General features: G+C 38.1%; 1 protein-coding gene across 2 annotated transcripts; it reads right to left on the minus strand.

Moving 5' to 3' along the window:
- Window positions 1-297: 297 nt before the first annotated feature.
- Window positions 298-16,942, minus strand: GMFB (glia maturation factor beta). Of its 2 annotated transcripts, none has more exons than XM_045822358.1 (7): window positions 16,849-16,942; window positions 9,879-9,975; window positions 8,409-8,458; window positions 7,662-7,711; window positions 7,093-7,178; window positions 6,018-6,091; window positions 298-3,972 (listed from the first exon to the last, which is right to left on the minus strand). In XM_045822358.1, exons 1-7 carry the CDS (start codon window positions 16,849-16,851, stop codon window positions 3,901-3,903), a joined length of 432 nt encoding a protein of 143 aa, XP_045678314.1. In that variant the 5' UTR covers window positions 16,852-16,942; the 3' UTR covers window positions 298-3,900. The 2 variants fall into 2 exon arrangements, with proteins under 2 accessions (XP_045678314.1, XP_045678315.1); XM_045822359.1 differs by having other exon boundaries at window positions 7,093-7,175; window positions 16,849-16,937.
- Between the last annotated feature and the right edge of the window lie 2,550 nt (window positions 16,943-19,492).

The raw sequence follows: 19,492 nt of genomic DNA on the forward strand, positions 1-19,492 counted from the left end.
CACATGCCTCTAACATCTAGTTTTCCCTTTGAAAGCAAAAGTTCATCATTTGAAATAAAGTCCCCAGCTGCTACAAATGAATAATTTTAGCACCAGACCAAGAATTAGAAAATTTTATAATCTCATTATATCCCTCACCCCAATCCTACATTGCCAAGTGATTCCCATTTATTTTGCCTCTCAGTTTTTCCAGATAAACTGCTATATCTGTGTGGCTCACACAAATGACACAACTGAGCCAGGCAGGTTAACAGTAACACCAAAGAGAAAAGGCAAGTAAAAAAGGAAACACTGAAGTCCTTTCATGTTAACGTTTTATTTAAACCAGTACAAGCACCATGCTTAACAGAAGACTGTCCAAAATAAACATGCAATATGAACTAGCAGAGACTGAAACCACAGCTTAAGAAGTTGTGCCAGTTGTTACTTTTGTTAAACGATGACAGGGAACTGTTAAAATTCACAAGACTAAACCATTAACGTTTCAAGCCTCCTTGAATGGGATTATATTGGACCATCTAAAAAATCAGTGGGAACTGCCCTGGCATGTTAGTGATCTCAAACATGTAATTCAAGTAATTATATGCATATGAACTACATTCCAAAAAAGCAAGAAAACACAGTTTCTATCACAGTCTTAATGTAGTTATTTTAAATATTACAGGAACATGATTAGTGATTTGAAATATCGAAGGGTATAATAAGAAACAAATTTCTCAAAAACATTTGAGACCACTGGTGTTAAGTGGCCTAGAAGGTTTACATTCTTCCAGAAATACAAAATAAGATTTGTCCAGAAATGTTTGAGACACTTCTTCACGTAAGTTTTAAAGGCTCAAATTCTGTAGATTCCAGTATCATCAGTCTATTGAACAAACAGGGACAGCAACCGTACTGAGAATATCCGAACTGATAAAATACGAGTTACTCTCCTCCTCCACGAAATATCAGCATTTAAACTCTTATGAAAATATCTATCCATCACTAGTCCACATTATGGATTAATGACACTGCTCGGGTTTTAAAGTAGTCCAAACATTTTTTAAAGTACACCTTCATTACTATCTATATGGGTGGGGAATAAAGACAGCCAAATTTAATTTGGCAATAAACTCCTCTAACTGGAAATTTTTAGTTAAAGTGACCAGAATACAATTTATGGCTACATTTGACTCCTGAAAATAGGAGATAAAAAGGGAGAGAAAAGTGCTGACAGACATCTTGCTACAAAGATTATTCAGTAATGATAATAAAAAAATGTAGCAACACCCTCTTAAACAAGAGTATGTTTAACTGCACTAGGCATTTAGTAAACTTTTTAGAAATAGACAATTTGAACACTTATTTCCAAAGTCAATTTAACAAAAACAGTCAGTCAAACAACTTTTTTCCCTAACACAATTGCTTCAATACCAGAACAAATTGATTGCTATTCAAAACTCTTAATGTTTTGGAATTTCAGCAGAGTAACCTGAGAACAGTTTTCTTCATGTCATTTTCATTGCCACAAAAGCCACACTAAAAACATGCTGTGATTACTACCTGGTTCTATTTTGACAACATTAGGTGCTATGCAGAACTTACGCAGGGCCAACAATTTCAAAACTAATGCTTACTTAGAAGACCATGAAGGGAGGTTCTCAGGAAAAATACTGCTGCCAAAAAGGAAAGATTAAGATTTAAGGCTGAATGGGAATGGTTGTACCAGAAAGTTAAGGAATGTGAAAACTGGAATTATGAAATCTGGAGTTACTATTTGACAGAAGGCAGAAAAAGAGATCAAATAAGAAATGTACTTGAAAAAAGAATGCAAAACTTGGTTAGATGGAAGGGAAATTTACATAAAAACCTGAGAACACTCAGCTACAGGATTTGTAAATCTCCCTAGAAGACAGAGGGAGTAAAAAATGATTTTATCCCTTAACCTCAAATCTACTGTCTTGCAAAACATGTTATTGATAAGCAGCAGACATGCTTAAAAACAAAACAAAACCCCACCACGGTTTATCAGTTCTTTGCCCCTGTTAGAGAACAAGGGCACTAACAGTTCTGTGTCTGGAGGTCAGTATTATCTGACATCATGGAGGACTTTCAAAACTAAAACGCGCAAGACAAAAATAAGGAACCTCATTAAAAAATACATTCTTGCAGCACTAGTTTCTCTTTGCTGCAAACCAGGTGAAATAAGTCTCATTCCCTTCATTCGAAACATTAAAAAACACTCTTGGATTACATTTACATTTCTGCAGAATTATAAGCATTATTCTCCAATATCAAAATAGCTGTTTAAAGAATTCTTTAAATTCCTGGTGATGTTTTCTCTCTCTCAGGAAATTGGAATAAAGAATCCTTCCATTCATTAACCAAAACAAATACCCACTCTAGCACTTCCTCATCTCCAATTAACTTCCTATTGCTTCCTGTTTCTACATTAGTGAAGCCAAACAGTGTTGGGAACAGAAGATGCTCTATTCAATATTGTGAAAATTCCAACTATCTTTATGTCTCTGTTAAAGTTGGCACAAAAACCTCAAAAAATATGCAAAGAATATATGAACAAAAAATATGCCAACATAAAAAAATGCCTTTGCTAGTTTTGAAGTGATTAAGATATTCTTAATATAAGAATTCACGCACCAAATTTGGTTAGTCTTTAGATCAAGACCTTTTGTCAAATTAATGTTAAAGTTACTTATTTGTTTTTAAATACTATACATTAGAATCCTTGCTTTATGCCAATGGTGCCATCATCTAACAAGACAGATATTTAATTTAGAATATGTTCTGAAATCTAGGATATAAAATGCAATTTCTATTGATGTGTTAATGTTATTAACTATGGTCAAGGTTTTAAAATAAGCAATTTTTCCTATAGCACAAAATTAATCACAAATATGCCCAACATTATAACTCTCAACTGCTATATATTCACCAATGCAAGCAGATAGTTGGAATTTTAAAAATATGAAGTAGATTTTTATTACAAATTTCAGATACACACATTAGAAAATTTTTTTACTTGGACCCTTTACAAAAGTATTAATTTCACCAAATTTGGAATACTGGCAGTGTAAAAGTCTTAAACTAACTTTAAAGCTAACAAATCAAAGGCACAGTATTAACACACTTAAAATAACTAATTTTCACAGGACAACATTAAGAGGTGCTTTATAAATAAGGTATTATTAACCTAGATTCAAAATTCTCTAGAAATGACATAACTAGGAATGAAGCCCTTGATTAGTTACAACCCATCAATTCCTAAGATGCTGTTTTCCATAAGAATAGTCAAAATTATTATAAAATCTAACTCCCAGACCTTAACAACACACAACTGAAGAACAAAGTTTCTAGACTTGATTAAAAAGATACAGGGAACCATAGAAGGAACAGAATTGATGGAAAATGTACTTGTAATGCAGGTTACACTGTAGTAAATTATTGTTCATGGCTCAAAACTGGGTCACTCAGGTCTTTTACCCCAAATTAATTTCAAATTTTTGATAACTGATAATACACTATTTTCATATATAAACTGCTAACATCCAGTATTTGTCAAAAGGAGGCAACTGTTGTCTATCATATACCCACTTTCTGATGGTATCCGCAAACAGTAATTCTGAACTCTAAGTTATAGAAATTAGTCACAAGAGTGCAAAAAGTCCCTGGAGAGAAGTAATTCACCTAACAATTACAAATATAGGGAAACATTTTACAAAGTTTCATTACTATGAAGATGATTTCCTCTTTGTTCAAACTTTGAACAAATGAAAAATTTTTCTTTACTGCAGGAAACAAACTGTAAGTAACAGTGCATTTTTAGGCATAAATAAGTATTTATGTCTGGTTCCAGTATGGTCAGGTTAATACATAAACACTTTAGAAACACAGAACTTCACATTAGTGGAAAAATCCAAGTTTCTCACGTAACCATTCTTCAGTTAGGTCTTCAGTATTTCTTATTTCAAATACCTTAAGGAAAAAAAAACAAGTTATACTCTGATACTCCTCCCAAAATCAAACACATTCTATATTTGAGCATTCAATTCCCAATTGTCCTTTCTTTCGTACTGATCATGACTTAATCTATGTAAATTAGATAACCATTTGGGAGAGAGTTTACTTTTTTAAAAGTACTAAGTACTCAGTACTCAGTTACCTAAGTTTAGAAATTAAGATAGCATAGTACCAAGATTCTCTTACAAGTGAGCAATTCTGTAAATCCCATCCACTGAAAGAGACAACCCAAGTAAATCACTCTGGTTAGTAACTGAAACAACATACGCTGTTCTAGCTGTAGATTGCTTTGATAAAGATGGACTCGAGGTCCACAGCCACAAATCTGCAGTAATAATCTGCAAACACACAGCCCCAGAAAGTGTAATGGCTGTAGAGAGAAAAATGTGATACAGAGGACAGAACGGCAGAGGGCAGATGGGAGAGTGAATCCTAGTTCTGTTGTTTATTATTATGTAACTCTGGACAAGTCACTCATCCTCCGAACTTCAGTTTTCCCATCTACAGAATACGAATACCACCATCAGCCTCACAGGCCGTGGTAAGGACTCAATGGGATTATTTGTAACAGTAATTTGTAAATTGTAACAACTTGATTCCAGCACCTCAGGTCAAACCTAGGATTAGAACAGACTCGAGGCTGTTAACATAGCTGTTCTATAACACACAAGCCCCTAAGGCACCCCAAGGAATTCCTATAGTACAAATGAGGAAAAGTAGTGTCTACAGGCCGGCGCTATCAATGACAATCACACAAGCTAAAGGGAAAAAGCTGAGAGCACTTGAAGACACCCCCAAAGGAAAACACTGATGCTGTCCTTAAAACATGCAAGGGAATATTTAATACCATTGCGGTGTTATAATATTCTATTTCTAAATCTAAAATTCATATACTTTTTCAACTCAAACTAGTATGTGGAAATTCAAGTTTAAGAGCAAGTACCCTCCTACTTCTAACTGCCTACCTTTCAAAACTGCCATAAGACAATGGGGACATGTTAAATCATAAAGCTAGTGTCTCATATAAACAGAATGCTCTAGCTTAGTAGAGCTACTAATAAGTATTCTTTAGATTTGGAAGCAATATAGTTAACTGCATAATACGGAATTCCTACACAGAATTTGGATCATTCAGCCTATGGTAAAGCTTCAATGATGACTTTTATCTATTAGAAATTACATTCTGGAAGATGAAGAACTCAAGAGGCTGAGTACTTACGGTGGCTTTTCTAAAGCTGCCTACCTTTTTAACTTGATTTCTTCTGATGAACTTACAATTCCAATTCAAAAATACACCTTTGGTTCAAGGCTTCTATCACTCCACTTTCAACTAATAAACTTTGACTAATCTACTGCTATGTACTAGATGATGTTCAACTTTATGAAAAATACTTAACTCTTCTGAATATTTTTGCTATTACTCTGTATGGTCCCCTTTATCCCCAGGAGATACATTCCAAGCATCCCAACACCCCAGTGGATTGTCTGAAACTGCAGATAGTATGGAGCCCTGTATATACTATGTTTTTTTCTACATATGTATCTTTTACATAAATGAAGCACTTTACAGAGCTTCTCTATGGCATATCTGAATTGCCAGTATCACTAACTATGCTTGTACTTTGGGGCAATTATTAAGTAAAATAAGGGGAACCTGAACACAAGCGCTGGACAGTGATCTGCTAACTGAAACAGCTACTATGTGACTAGCAGGCGGGTGGGCTACACAGCGTGGATATGTTTCCACTGTATACGTATTTGCTGGACAAAGTGATGATTCATGTCCCAGGAAGGATAACGATTTCAACATGCTACTCAGAACCATGTGCAATTTAAAACTTAAGAATTGTGTATTTCTGGAATTTTCCATTTAATATTTTTGGACCATGGTTGACCTCGGGTCACTAAAAGTGTGGAAAGCAAAACTGCAGATGGGAAGGAAGCTACTGTGTCCTAAGTGAAAGTATTATCTCAACAAGCAAGTCAAATATAAATGTCACCTTGGTTAGCTCGGCTGTTTGGACTAGTTTATTCTTACTCCCAGCATACATCATCTGTTGTTCAGGCTTACATCCTAGAGAAGAGAGATTTGTATAAAAATGAGCCATAGGTTTTGAAAAAGTAATGGGTTTCATTATTTACTTTTAAAAATGATACATTTAGGATTTCCTATACTTTCAAGTTTATAAAAACTTCAGTCTAAAAGTGATTCTAAGAGTTTTACTTGCGTACTATACGAGGAGTCACAGCCAAACTACAAATAAACAAGATTTAGGTCAGCAAAAATAAATGAGGCTAGACCTCTACAGATCCTGACTTTTAAATCCTTGCAAACACTTAAAAACTTTTTAGCATTTTCTTATTTTTTACTTTAAACACCAAGTTCAATTTTATGGATGCCTGACACAGGCAAGGTTTTTGGATAGCGATGGGTCAGTGGGGTGGAGAGATCTGCCCTGAAAAACATTGGTCTGATTATCTATTAAGTTAAAAATACACTGCAGTATATTTTAAATGATAAAGAAATGATACAAATAATAAAGTATAGAGAAGAGTTCACTGAGTAGAGATTTTACTGTGGGCTTGAACGGTGGTACTAGTGAGAGTTCCAGTGATACCCTAAATACCAATAAGCCATTTTAATATCCAATGTAAGCTACTTTGGGACTATTCTCAAGATTATAGGCATATTACAGGTAACTGCTCTTTTAAAGATAAATACAAATATATATCATGATTATATACAAAGTTCATACTTAAATATATAGGAGAAAATATATTCTTGATACTTTAAAATGTTATTACATTTCAAATTCCTTAAAATGTGTGTATGATCTGACCTAACAATTACACTTCTAGGAATTTATCCTAAGAAAATAAGCAAATTCTAAAAGATGATGCTTTGTAACTTATTTCTGGGGATGCATTCACGTGTGCATCTATGTGCACACACAATTCAATTTAGGTTTATTCAACACTTTTCATCTTTAAAACAAGCATCCAATTTGTCTAGTATTAAAAAATGGTTTCATTAATTAAATCAGAAACAAATATGCACTAAAGAAATTCACTTACCAACAGGACTAGAGAAAATAAAACACAGAGGATATGAAACTCTTCCATCATCATGTTGATATTTATAACTATACACAATGAAGGTTTTTCTCAAGTTAAAGAAACTAAAATTACTGCTGTACTTAAGTACTTATGAACAAAGTTTTGAAACAGACACCTGGAGAGATAGTGAGTGGTAAATTTCTAACATACCCATTTAGGCCACAGCTTCATTATTCGTTGTCTTTCCACAAATTTATAAATAGGCCCCATGATAAGTTACAAAATCATTTAAACTCTCAAAAATAAATGTATTAAAAGTATGGATTTAATATAGATTTTTAAATATTTCTCATTTTCAAAAACACAATTAAAAAATGGGTTTAAGAGGGAAATAATTCGTCCCACCAGTGCACCAACTTTTCATTTTTCTTGGTCCAATGTGCATATACACTTTAATTTGATTGTGATCATGGTATAGAAGAAACTTTTGTAAAATATGTCTTCTAAACATTGAAAAAATAAACTTCATAAATAAGATTGGACCACTAAAGAAAACAAATCTTTTTCAAGCACTAAGAAAAGGATATCGAGGTTGTCGTTCAGGGAGTTCGTCCTTAAGTTCATCTGGTGAAATGCCCTGGCACAACAAAGAAAAACAACTTTTAAACATTTTGTGACCTATACCCTTAAGAGATATACCAAGCACCCATTCTGTTAATAGGTATAAATTCATAACCATACACCACAACATAAAATTTTATTTTACTAAGTTGTACACAAGCTGAGGTTCCTGAACCCTTAACCTAATGAAAGCCCACCCCAGCCCACTCAGTTTAGTTGTTTAACAACTAAACGTGGGGCAGAGAGGAACAGTAGTCTGTGCTCTTGACCCGGTTGTCAGGAACTACTGAGATAAGCCGACCCCTCAGAAGACACAACATGTCTGATGTGGTGGGGCCACGGGGATGGGAAGGGCAGTTGATTTCTTTTCACTCTAAATTGGTTACTTAATTTGACAAACTATTTAGGATATAGGGTTTTAGTTTTAAATTACTGGCAAAGCAATTTAGAAGCAAGTTATAAAGCTAACCCTGTAATTACCAGACATATAGCCCTAACTTCTACCACTTGTTACAGTGATTCATTATTGTTTTAAAGAAAGCAATTAAATTAGCAAGGCAAAGCACTGTACAATAATTAGCACATGTTTTTCATGCATAATGAGCATGTATTTAAAGGTGTAGAACTCATTTTAGAATTACATGTAACTAATATAACATCTTTTGGGCAATAATTGTTTAATTATAAAACTATATTTAGCTAATCAAACAAACCTCAAGCTCTTCATCCAGTACCACCAGGCGTTTATCCTTATCAATCTTCACTAAAATAAAAATATAGCATGAGCAAACTGTGATTCTAATGTGACCTTGATCTACCCAACCCACGGTCTCAGCCCCCTTTTTGGCATCAAAAAAATTAAAACATCAAGAAACACAAGCATAAAAAAATACATTCAGAGTTTAAGTTCATGGTCTATTAACTAGCTTAGCTTCTCAAGCAGTCAATATTTAGAAGCTTTTACCCATAATTTCTATCACTTGCTTTGAGTATTTAGAACTTTCTGTCAACTGCTTACATTTATTGTCTACATGGAGAACTGTAACTCAAATGCAACTTCCTATATAATCAGAAAAGGTCTGAAAGGGTGACTGTGACTGAGATTGGTCTATGTAGTATGGTTAGAACCGTAAGGGGAAAGTGAACCAGGAGTTGGGATAGAATGGCTGTCAAAACCCCGGCTTCTCCAGAGTCAGGATTTCATGGTGCGGTATGAGTATTCTGAGAAAGTGAATTAAAAATAGCAGTGATATCTATACTCAAATATATGTAACATAATCCAAAACACGATTAAAATGTGTTAGATCATCTATGCCTCTATTCTTTTCTGTCACTCAGAAAAGTTGGCCATTTTTGGCCACCTAATTTCACAGTAAATCCTGTGAGAAACAATATGATCTCAAATAGCTTTACCTTTCTGTAAAATGGCACTGAGCCACATTTGCACCTTTAAGAACTGTGTTTCTTTGTTGTATTATTTATCTGTAATAGAACTAGAATTCATGAAAAGCTGTCACACCTCATTAATTCACATCTGCCAGATGCATCTCTGCTAAGCATAGTCTATACACTTTCACATTTTTACCCACCTCATCCTTCCTTTATCCTTCTAAATTACACCCACATATTAAATATTACCTAACAATATAAAAGAAATCTGCATAACACCAGATATAGCACAGAGTGGGAAAAGAAACATTCAAATCATTCATTCCATTGTCAGAAGTCAGTGACACTTAAACACACTCTCCATGAAATTGGAGTATGAGTCTAAAACTGACATAAGGGTGCAAATTTCTCTGAACACCAGGCTAAACTTTACCATCTCAGATGTAGGCAAAGGCCTGTTTAAGGATGCATGGCCAGTCTATGTTTAGTCTCCCAAGATGTTAAAGGATGGAGATGGATGGGTCACTATAGATGACCAAGCGACCAAAAAGATAATCTCCTCCAGCACTGTGTAGGCAGTGGAGGGGGGAGGTGGAACACCCCAACTCTGGTCTGGAATATTAGCCATATCCCTTACTTATTTTTTAAAATAATCTAAAGGTTCAGTTTATTCAGTGTAGCTAAAGTAATCTAAGGAAGGGGGGAGAATGAAATCTAAATATTGTTTACTCAATGTAGCTATAAGATAAAAACAAACTAACACCATGTAACTGAAGCAATCACTTTTAGCTTACTTATAATGGCAGCATTGTTTGTTTCTTTGCGAAAACGAAATTTTCTCAGTTTTTCCACTAAATCTTCAGCAACATCACAAACCACCAAAGACTCACTCTAGAAAAGAAAAAAAATCACATACAAAATGATTTCAATATATACATATGTTAAATGTTATAAAATGTATACCTTTATAAAGGTATACTGACATCCACAAATGCCACAATTATGTGAAAACATTAACATGAAACACATGAACACTTAGAGAGCTTCTGAATCTTCCAACATTTGTATCTACATTAACTATGCACATTTGTTCATCTTATCTGTAGGGTACACTTTAACATTCTCTTTAGCTAATAAATATCTCAAAACTAGACATATCATAATGTGCAATTTTATCAGAACTGTAGAGAAAGAGAAGAACATGGGAAAAGTCAAGATCATTGTCTGTTGTTAGAAAGCATGTATTTTTGCGCAAATCACAAAGAACAGAATAATCATCTAATTGTATTTAGAATTAATAAGACTTTGATTCATTTTGGGGTCTCACAACTCTGAAAAATATACAAATAAACAGAAATATGAAAAATAAGCCCTAAGATTAAAGACCAATAACATTTATATCTTAATTAAATGACTGCAGGGATTTTAGAAAAAAAAATTATTTATTTTTAGAGAGAGGGGAAGGGAGGGAGAAAGAAAGGAGAGGAACACCGAGAGAATATCGATCAGCTGCCTCTCACATGCCCCCAGCTGGGGACCTGGCCTTCTACTTAGGCATGTGCCCTGACTGGGAATCAAACCAGCAACCTTTTGGTTTGTGGGGATGGCGCCCAACCTACTGAGCCACATCAGTCAGAGTGACTGCAGGGATTTTTAAAAAGGAACTAGTAAGAATTATGATAGCAAAACCAGATGAGACAAATAAAAAAATTAAAAGAAACTTTTACAAATTATGAGACTCTCCTCCTGATAGCTGGCAAGGAAATGATCAAAAGCATTCTTCTGCGCTGGCTGGTGTAGCTCCGTGGATTAAGCGCGGGCTGCGAACCAAAGTGTCGCAGGTTCGATTCCTAGTCAGGGTACATGCCTGGGTTGCAGGCCATGACCCCCGGCAACCGCACATTGATGTTTCTCTCTCTCTCTCTTTCTCCCTCCCTTCCCGCTCTAAAAAATAAAATAAATAAAATCTTTAAAAAAAAGATAAAAAAAAAAAGCAGAGTATTAAAAAAAAAAAGCACTCTTCTTTTACTGGTGCCAATGTATTCCTGACTGCAAGCATGAGGATGGAATTCTTTTCTTTTTCTTAATGTTTCAAGCTTCAAACACATAAAAGTAGAGAATAGTACTGTAAAACCCTACATACCTATCACTCAGCTTCAACCATTATCAACACACAGGCGATTTTACTTCATCAAACATCCACAGCACTGTTCCCCCACGGACTGTCACATGGCAAAGGCCAGAAATCACCTCCATTGTAGTATTTCAGTATGTATCGTAAAAATGAGAGTATGTGCCATTAAAAACCTACGGACAATAACTTATCTCACATAAAAAACCTAAGAATAATTCCAGTCTTAAATATTCAGATAAAGTTCAAATTTTCTTCCCTGTTCTAAGTTTTATCTTTTCACGTTGGTTTGAGTCAGGTTACAAAGCCTACAAAGCCTATTTTGGTTTCCTTTCATATATAGCCCCCTCCCCTGCTTCTTCAAGAAAATTAAAACAGTTCTGGACCAATGCTAAATACATTCCTCATTATAACCCAAAAGGATTAGGCTTCCATTTTAAGTTGAAATAAAAATTCATTAAAAGCCTGTTTTGTAGACCCCTTTTGGGGTAAATGAAAGCACGTTAAAGCAAGAAATGGCTATTGATTTTAAATTGTCCTTTAAATTCAGAACACTGGTAATATTGAAGGTGTGACATACCATAATATATGCTGTTACACAGTTAGAAAGTACAGATCACCCACAGGTACTATCCAATCAGGCTCCTCTGGAGTCATGCCTGGCCATCCTTTTAGAGAAAGAGATGCTAAGTCTCATGGAGCTTCCTGAAGGTAGAATTCAACCCTAGTCTATTTTTCTCCTACCTTCCAAGAAAGATATAGAAGGCAGAAAATGACAATTTCCATTCTCTTCTCAACCAAAGGTAGAACCTACTAGTAAAACTAATAAATATTTTAGATTTTTGTTTAGGCAAGGACCAATTTATCACAAACGCCTTATCTTCCAGGTCTGATACCCAGAGCTGCTTGTGCAATCTTTTCTAAGGATCAGAAGCCAAGTGGGGGGCGGGGGGGGGGAATGCTGTGATTTAATTCATATAGCATGTGTGCTTGCACTCTCTCTCTTTTTTGCATTTACACTACTCATACCATAAGGCCAAAACATTTTATTATTATTTTTTATCCTCACTTGACATTTTTTTCATTGCATTTTTAGAGAGAAAGAGGGAGAAACGTCCATGCAAGAGAAAAGCACTGATTGGTAGCCTCCTGTATGCACCCAGAGCGGGATCCTAGGTGCTCCGGGACCAGGGACTGAACCCACAACCTAGGTTTGTGTCCTGACCAGGAATTAAACCCACAGCCTTTTGGTTACAGGACAGTGCTCCAACCAAATGAACCACTGGTCAGGGTGATTAGGCTATAGATTTCTTCCTACAAGTAAAAGGACTCAGCCTAAAACAATTCTAATTGCTTACAGTTAGTAGAAGCATTTGAGTGTAACACCCTGAAAAACAATTTTATACGATAAATTAGCTCAATGGAGAATTGAACCCAAGTAAGTGTGTATTTATTGGTTTATCCATACAATGAACATTTTTAAAAAAGATTTCATTTTATTTTTAGAGAGAGGGGGAAGGAGGGAGAGAGGGTAAGAAAAATCATGTGTGGTTGCCTCTTGTGCAACCCCTACTGTGGACCTGGCCAGCAGCCCAGGCATGTGGCCTGACTGGGAATCAAACGGGCGACCCTTTGGTTCGCAGGCCAGCACTCAATTCACTGAGCCACACCAGCCAGGGTTCAATAAATAAAACCTTAAAAAAAAAAAAAGAAAAGAAAAGGCAAGAGTGGCTGAATGCATTAAAGAAAAAAAAAGACCATAGTTAAAAAAAAATTTTTTTTTCAGTCAACAACTTACCACATATACAATGGTGATTCCGTAAGATTATCATGGAGCTGAAAAACATGTTTCGCCTACTGATGACTTAGCTGTAGTGCAACGCATTAGTCACATGCTTCTGGTGATACTGGTGTAAACAAATCTACTGTACTACCAGCCATACACAAGTATAGCATATAGTTATATATAGTACATAGTACTTGATACTGATAATCAATGACTATGTTACTCCTTTATAAATACATATACTACAATTCTTGTTACTTTAGAGTGTACTCTTTCTACTTACAGCAGTTTGTATTAAAACAGTATGCCACTCTATGCTGGCAGCAGCTTCATATACCTCATGTTCAAAGCATCTCTTGATTGCATCATTTTCTCTTGTGCTTGACTTAATTTCATGTTGTTTTAAAAACTCTGGCCCTGGCTGGCATAGCTCAGTGGATTGAGCACGGACTGCGAACCAAAGTGTCACAGGTTCGATTCCCAGTCAGGGTACATGCCTGGGTTGCAGGCCATGACCCCCAGCAACTGCACACTGATGTTTCTCTCTCTCTCTTTCTCCCTCCCTTCCCTCTCTAAAAATAAATAAATAAAACCTTTAAAAAAAATTCTGTGTAACCTAACTGTATAGTGTTTATCAGTTCCACAGTAGTGTACAGCAGTATTCTAGACCTTCACATTCATTCACCACTTGCTTACTAACTCACCCAGAGCAACATCCAGTCCTGATTGCTCCATTCATGGTAAGAGCCCTACATAGATGTACTACAGTATTTTTTTTTAAACTTTTATTAGCATTTATTTTCTTCTGAATTTATGCCCAGGCTACACGTTTTTTCCTTTGGTTTCTTCTGGGGTATCTTTTTCTTCTGTGCAACCTCCTCTTCTGGTTTGAGAAAAATCTCCTTTTTCAAGAAGGATCATCTCTGTGTGGCAAGGAGAGCTCAAGTACGGGTTAATCCACCCACGAGCTCTGTAAGTTCTGTACCACATCTTGGGAGGTTTGTTCACCTCCCAAGTCCCATTGAGGATGTCCTCAATGACCAGTGAATCTACATCTAAACCCTTAACCTCAGCATTACTCTCTGCATTTTTAAGCATGTGCAGCAAAAATTCAGCACTGTCTTTGGGTCAGTAACCCTGGGTCCAGCCCCACTGTCTGGCCTGGGCACACCTACCAGTGCCACCACTGTAACATTGGAAGGGCACACATTGCTTCTGTAAAGTGACATCCTTCAAATACTGGTGGCTTTGCAGCTCTGCATGCCTTCATAGCCTGGGCAGTTTCATGAGTGTTCTTGAAGTAAACACAAAGATTTGAACCTCCTGATTTGTGGGGTTTTCTGGGTCAAGTAAATGGTGAATTCAGAGGTCACTTCAGGTCACTTATGGGACGAGCCCATTTTATCTTTTATACCTTATTTTTACTGTACTTTTTCTATATTTAGATATACAACTACTTACATTGTCTTACAACTGCCTACAGTATTGAGTACGTAACATGCTGTACAGGTTTGTATCCTAGGAGCAATGGGATGGTTATACACATGTAGCCTAGATGTGTAGTAGGCGGTAACATCTAGGTCTGCATAAGTGTATGCTATGTTTTTCACACAATGAAATTGCCTAGCACATTTCTCAGGATGTATCCCTGTCATTAAGCGGTACATGGCTGTAAATAAAAAATACAGGTCTACCCTCAAGGAGCTTATAATACATTCTAGTAGAGAGCAGATCTACATCAGAAGAATCAGGGGAAAAAATGAGTACCTGTTTGTACCTGTGGCAAGAGCTAGGAAGGAGAGACACAGGAAAATGAGAACTTATGACTAGTGAAAAACAGCATGGTCACAGGAGGCTTGCCTGAAAAAGGCATCTGAAGAACTGAAACTACCTATGCAAAGACCCCTTGATTAAAGTGAGCATGGCACATCGAAGATAATGACAGGCCAGTGTGACTCGAGCACAGAGAAGGAGCAGAAACATGGTACAAAAGGAGACTGATAGGAGCTGGACCACATAGGGCCCAGTGGGTCACATTAAGTATTTTGGTCTCCATCCTATGAGCAAAGGAAAGCTACTAAGGTATTTTAAACAAGGAGGCAGTGGGGAGTGGGTACAGAAAACATGATCAGATTGACATGCAAGAAACAGGCAGACAGCTGTGATGAATAGAGCAAGACTAGTTAACTGACAAGACTAGGTCAGGTGAGAGTGAAAAGCAGCCTAGACAGGCTGATGATGATAAAGAGAAGTAGATGAATAATGCTAGTAATAGTTAATGTGTGTTAAACACTGTGAGAAAAATACTGTGCTATGCCCTTCATGCAGATTCCCTTTATGCTCAAAAAAATCCCATAAGATGGGTATTATTATCACCATTTTGCAAGAAACTAAGGCTTAGAGAAGTTAAGTATCTTCCCTAGAGATTAGTGTAGCCAGGATCCATCCCAGCAGCCTGACCTCCAGCCCACTCACTCTCTTTACTACAAAGGAGCAGACTAAATAGTGCTATCTTTCACTAAGGTTTGAGGGGAAAGAGCATGAGTTCTATTTTGGACAAATTGAGGTAGCTTTGAGGAACCCCAGTAGGGAAAAGCTTCTCAGGAGATGTTAACTAAATAGTGGGATACATAGATCTGAACTAGATCTCAGAAGCCAAATCTGAGATATAAGTCCACAAGTTATATGTATATGGGTGGCAACTGAAGCTGAGAGTGTGGGTAGGCAAGGATGGAGAAAAAACACGGAACGGAAAATGAAGCATTAGGGTAGAGCCCAGGACTCCTACATGTGCTGTCCAGGGAAGAACAGTCTGCTTGGGACACAAAAGGACGAACAGAAGGGGCGGGGGGGGGGGCGGGGAACAACAGGAATTCTGTATCCCAGAAGTCAGGAGAGAACAGAAAGCTTCAGAAAAGAAAGTGGTCAACAACCTGGAATGCAGCTGAGAGGTCAGGAAAGATCAGAATTGAAGAGTCCGTTGGATTTAGTAACCATAACAAAATCTATTGGGATGGAAGTGGGTTGAGAAATGACTGGGAGGTCAGAGATAGGTTAGTGAGATTTGTATTTTGTTTCTAAATGAAGAAACAAGCATATCTAATAACCTAATAGGAGAGACCCAGAGGATCCTTTCTGGGCAACTGACTTTAATTTTCCACTTATTTTTGAATGCCGGGTCCAAAGGAAACCCAAGCCCCTAGACCCAGCAGAACTAAAAATCTTTACAGTTACTTTAACGCCAAGCACCAAAGCTTTGGGTCAAAGGTTTCCAACTGCTGTAACTCGAAGAGAGCAAGGATAAGGAAAAATCCTTAGAGGCAGGCTGAGGGAAGAAGACAAGCTACGGCGAGGCCCAGAGAATGAAATCAGAATTCGAGCGAGCCCTCCCGGCAAAGGCCGCCAGGCGGAGGGTGACCGGCGACGGCCAGCCCGGGTAGTGAAACCCGTGTGTGGGGAGGCCCTCCGCCGGGCCAGACCCCTGGCCTCTCCAACACTTCAGCCCAGGAGCTGGAACCCTCCGTCCAGAAGGACCCGGTGAGGATGGCCCACCCCTACTGGCCGCACCTTAGTCCCAGGGCCGCTGGGGCTGGTATGGAGGGGGTCTGGGGTGGGGGTGGGGGGGTCCACCCGGGGACCGGCTGGAGGACGTTGCCCCTAAGGCGCGGCTGCAGCAGCGGAGACAAGGGGAGGCCAAATCTTCGGCTGTGGGCGCCAGCCAGCAGCCGGGCGGAAGCGGCCGCCGACCCACCCCGGGCGCTGCCCGTCGAGACCGGCTCCCACAAACAGGAAAGCTCAGCTGGCTGGCCCAGCCCTCTGGCCCCCACCCTCCCCGGCGGCAACTCACCATTTTCCTTCCGGCAGCCAGCAGCCTCTCGTCTTCCCTTGGGCCCCTTTAAGAATGGCACCTCAGCCGCCTCCCTTCCAGCCCCGGCGCTCAGCAGAGCCTCCCCCACTGCTCAGGCGGCCTTCGCGGCCAGACACGTGACCGCGGACGGTGGGAGGCGCGGCTCAAAATTAGCCGGAGCGGTCGCCTGTATTCTCCTGTTTAACTGCGACTGGTCGACCTTACCAAAATGCACTCTTAATATCCAAGATCGGGGGATTTTGGTTCAATTCAATAGAATTTTTTGTATAAGGGTTTTCCAACTTCAGCATATTGACATTTGGAGTCCAATAATTCCTCGTTGTGGGTGGGCTGTTGTGCATTGTAGGGTGTTGAGCAGCATCCCTGGCTTCTACGCACTTAAGGCCGGTAAGCACGTCCCCATTTATGACAACCAAGAATGTGACCAGATATAGTCAAATGTTGCCAGGAGGTAGGGGTGCGAAATCATCCCCAGTTAAGAACCACTGTTAAAAATGAATATACTAAGCTTTGAGCCACAGACTGAGTGCCGTGTTAATCACCTTTGTGAGCTCAGTTGGAGCAGGCTCCAGGTAGCCTCCTGCTATTTAGGGTATATAGATGACAGAAGCCCAACATCTAGGACCGTGAGAGTTTTTTGCCGGAGGGACTTAGAAGTTCGGTGGGTTCAAAGGGTTAGGTTGTGCTTGGGTACTATAAGACTTTTCACAATTCCTGTCATCTATGGGATCACACTCAAATTACACATTCATCCAATTCTGTTGTGCAGGGACTGCCTCAAAGTTTGAAAATCAAAATTAGAAACTCAAAGTTATGGCGCTTATTATATCCCTGTTGGTGTATCCAAAACAGAGATAAATTTTCTCTCCAGGAAATAATATGAGACATGGAAAGGCCATATAAAATGAATGAATGGGATTGGCAAATGCAAGAAAAATATAATAGAGATCATACCTTTCGACAACATATTAATAAATTTTGCATTTCTCTTATGAAACCCTCTCATTGGTTGGCCAGAAGTACCAGACTCAAAAGAGAAACATAGGGGGGAAATTCTTGAAAGAAAAATAAAAAAGAGAAACATAACCGTGATGCCGGGAATGCAAAAAAAAAAAAAAAAAAGCAGCTTTTGACTACCGAAATACAGGGTCCGGCAGAAGTAACGCCTGCTTGAGTGTGGTTGATAGGGTAATAATATGGGTGTAATAATTATAGTTTTAATTTGAACATTTTACCTAAAATGTCATATGATGTGTTCGAGTGTGATATTGTTATGTTACAGAATTACATGCTTATGATTTTGTAATAAATAGTTTATGATAAAAAGGCATTATTTTATGCCAGACCCTGTAGGATTTTGAGTCCCAAGAAAGACAATAATCTTGACATAGCCAGGCATTACTAAGAGAGAAAGGTTTTATAACATTTTAAAGTTCCATTAACATTTCAAAATCCAAACCTTGGCACAATTAGAAGTGTCATTTAGTAAACACTTTTTGTTTAGTAGACATTCACAAGTAGACACTTGTCATTTAGTAGACATTCACAAAGGTCCTGATTTTCCCAACCCTACCATGAGATCATGTGAATACCCAGTACAGAAGGTATACATAAAATACTATCTTAGCCCTGGCTGGTGTGCCTTAGTAGATTGAGTGCCAGCCTGTGAACCAAAGGATCACAGGTTTGATTCCCAGTCCGGGCACATGCCTGGGTTGTGGGCCAGGTCCCCAGTTGGGGGTGCACAAGAGGCAACCACACATTGATATTTCTCTCCTTCTCATTCTCCCTCCCTTTCCCTCTTTCTAAAAATAAATAGATAAAATCTTAAAAAAAAAAAACAACACACTGTCTTAGGGAGAAGCAAGAGAAGAGGGAGGAGTGAAAGGAGAGACTAAAAATTTTCCTGAAAGAGACCAGCTACCCAAAAGGACAGTTAAACTTGGAGAGAGTAGGATACCTTTAATTGATAAATTTAGGCTTACTAGTCTCCCATTGTCCTCTCTTTTTTCCTGCCTTCTATTACTCAATGGGCCAAGGCTTCACGAGCCAAACTATATCAGTTATAGATAATAGAGAAGAGACATACTTTCTGTTTATCTAAGAGTTATACATTTTTTAGCCTAATATAGATACTTCAGGCTGCCAAGTTATCTCATGGAGAAGAACTTCCCTCTTTCCATCCCTGCCCTGCCTCCCTCCCTTCCTTCTTTCTTTCCTTCCTTCCATAAACATGTGTTGAGACAGTATAAGACATATATTAGGTACTTTTGGCACACACATCAACTTGATGTCACTCCTGCACTCAGGGAGCTGGGGACCTAGTAGGCTACATAGACTATGAGCAAATGTTTTTGCCAGCATCAGGGAAGCTCCATGGAGATCCACGATGGGTGTTATGGGAGAGGCCTCTCCCCAAGTGTTGGGAAGTGTTCAGGAAGGCTTCCTGAAGAAGGAAGCTTCAGCAATGAGTCTTATGGATACATAGAAAGTTTGCCAGGAGGAGGAACGAAGGGTTTTTCAGGCAAAGGAAGGAGCATATGCACATAGCTGTGATGATTAACTTTGTCAGTTTGACTGCTCCATGGGGTGTTCAGATTAAACATGATTTCAGAGTGTGCCT

This window comes from Phyllostomus hastatus, unplaced genomic scaffold, assembly GCF_019186645.2.
Source record: "Phyllostomus hastatus isolate PE091 unplaced genomic scaffold, TTU_PhHast_1.1 phas_scaffold_501, whole genome shotgun sequence".
In the NCBI taxonomy this organism is placed as follows: domain Eukaryota; kingdom Metazoa; phylum Chordata; class Mammalia; order Chiroptera; family Phyllostomidae; genus Phyllostomus; species Phyllostomus hastatus.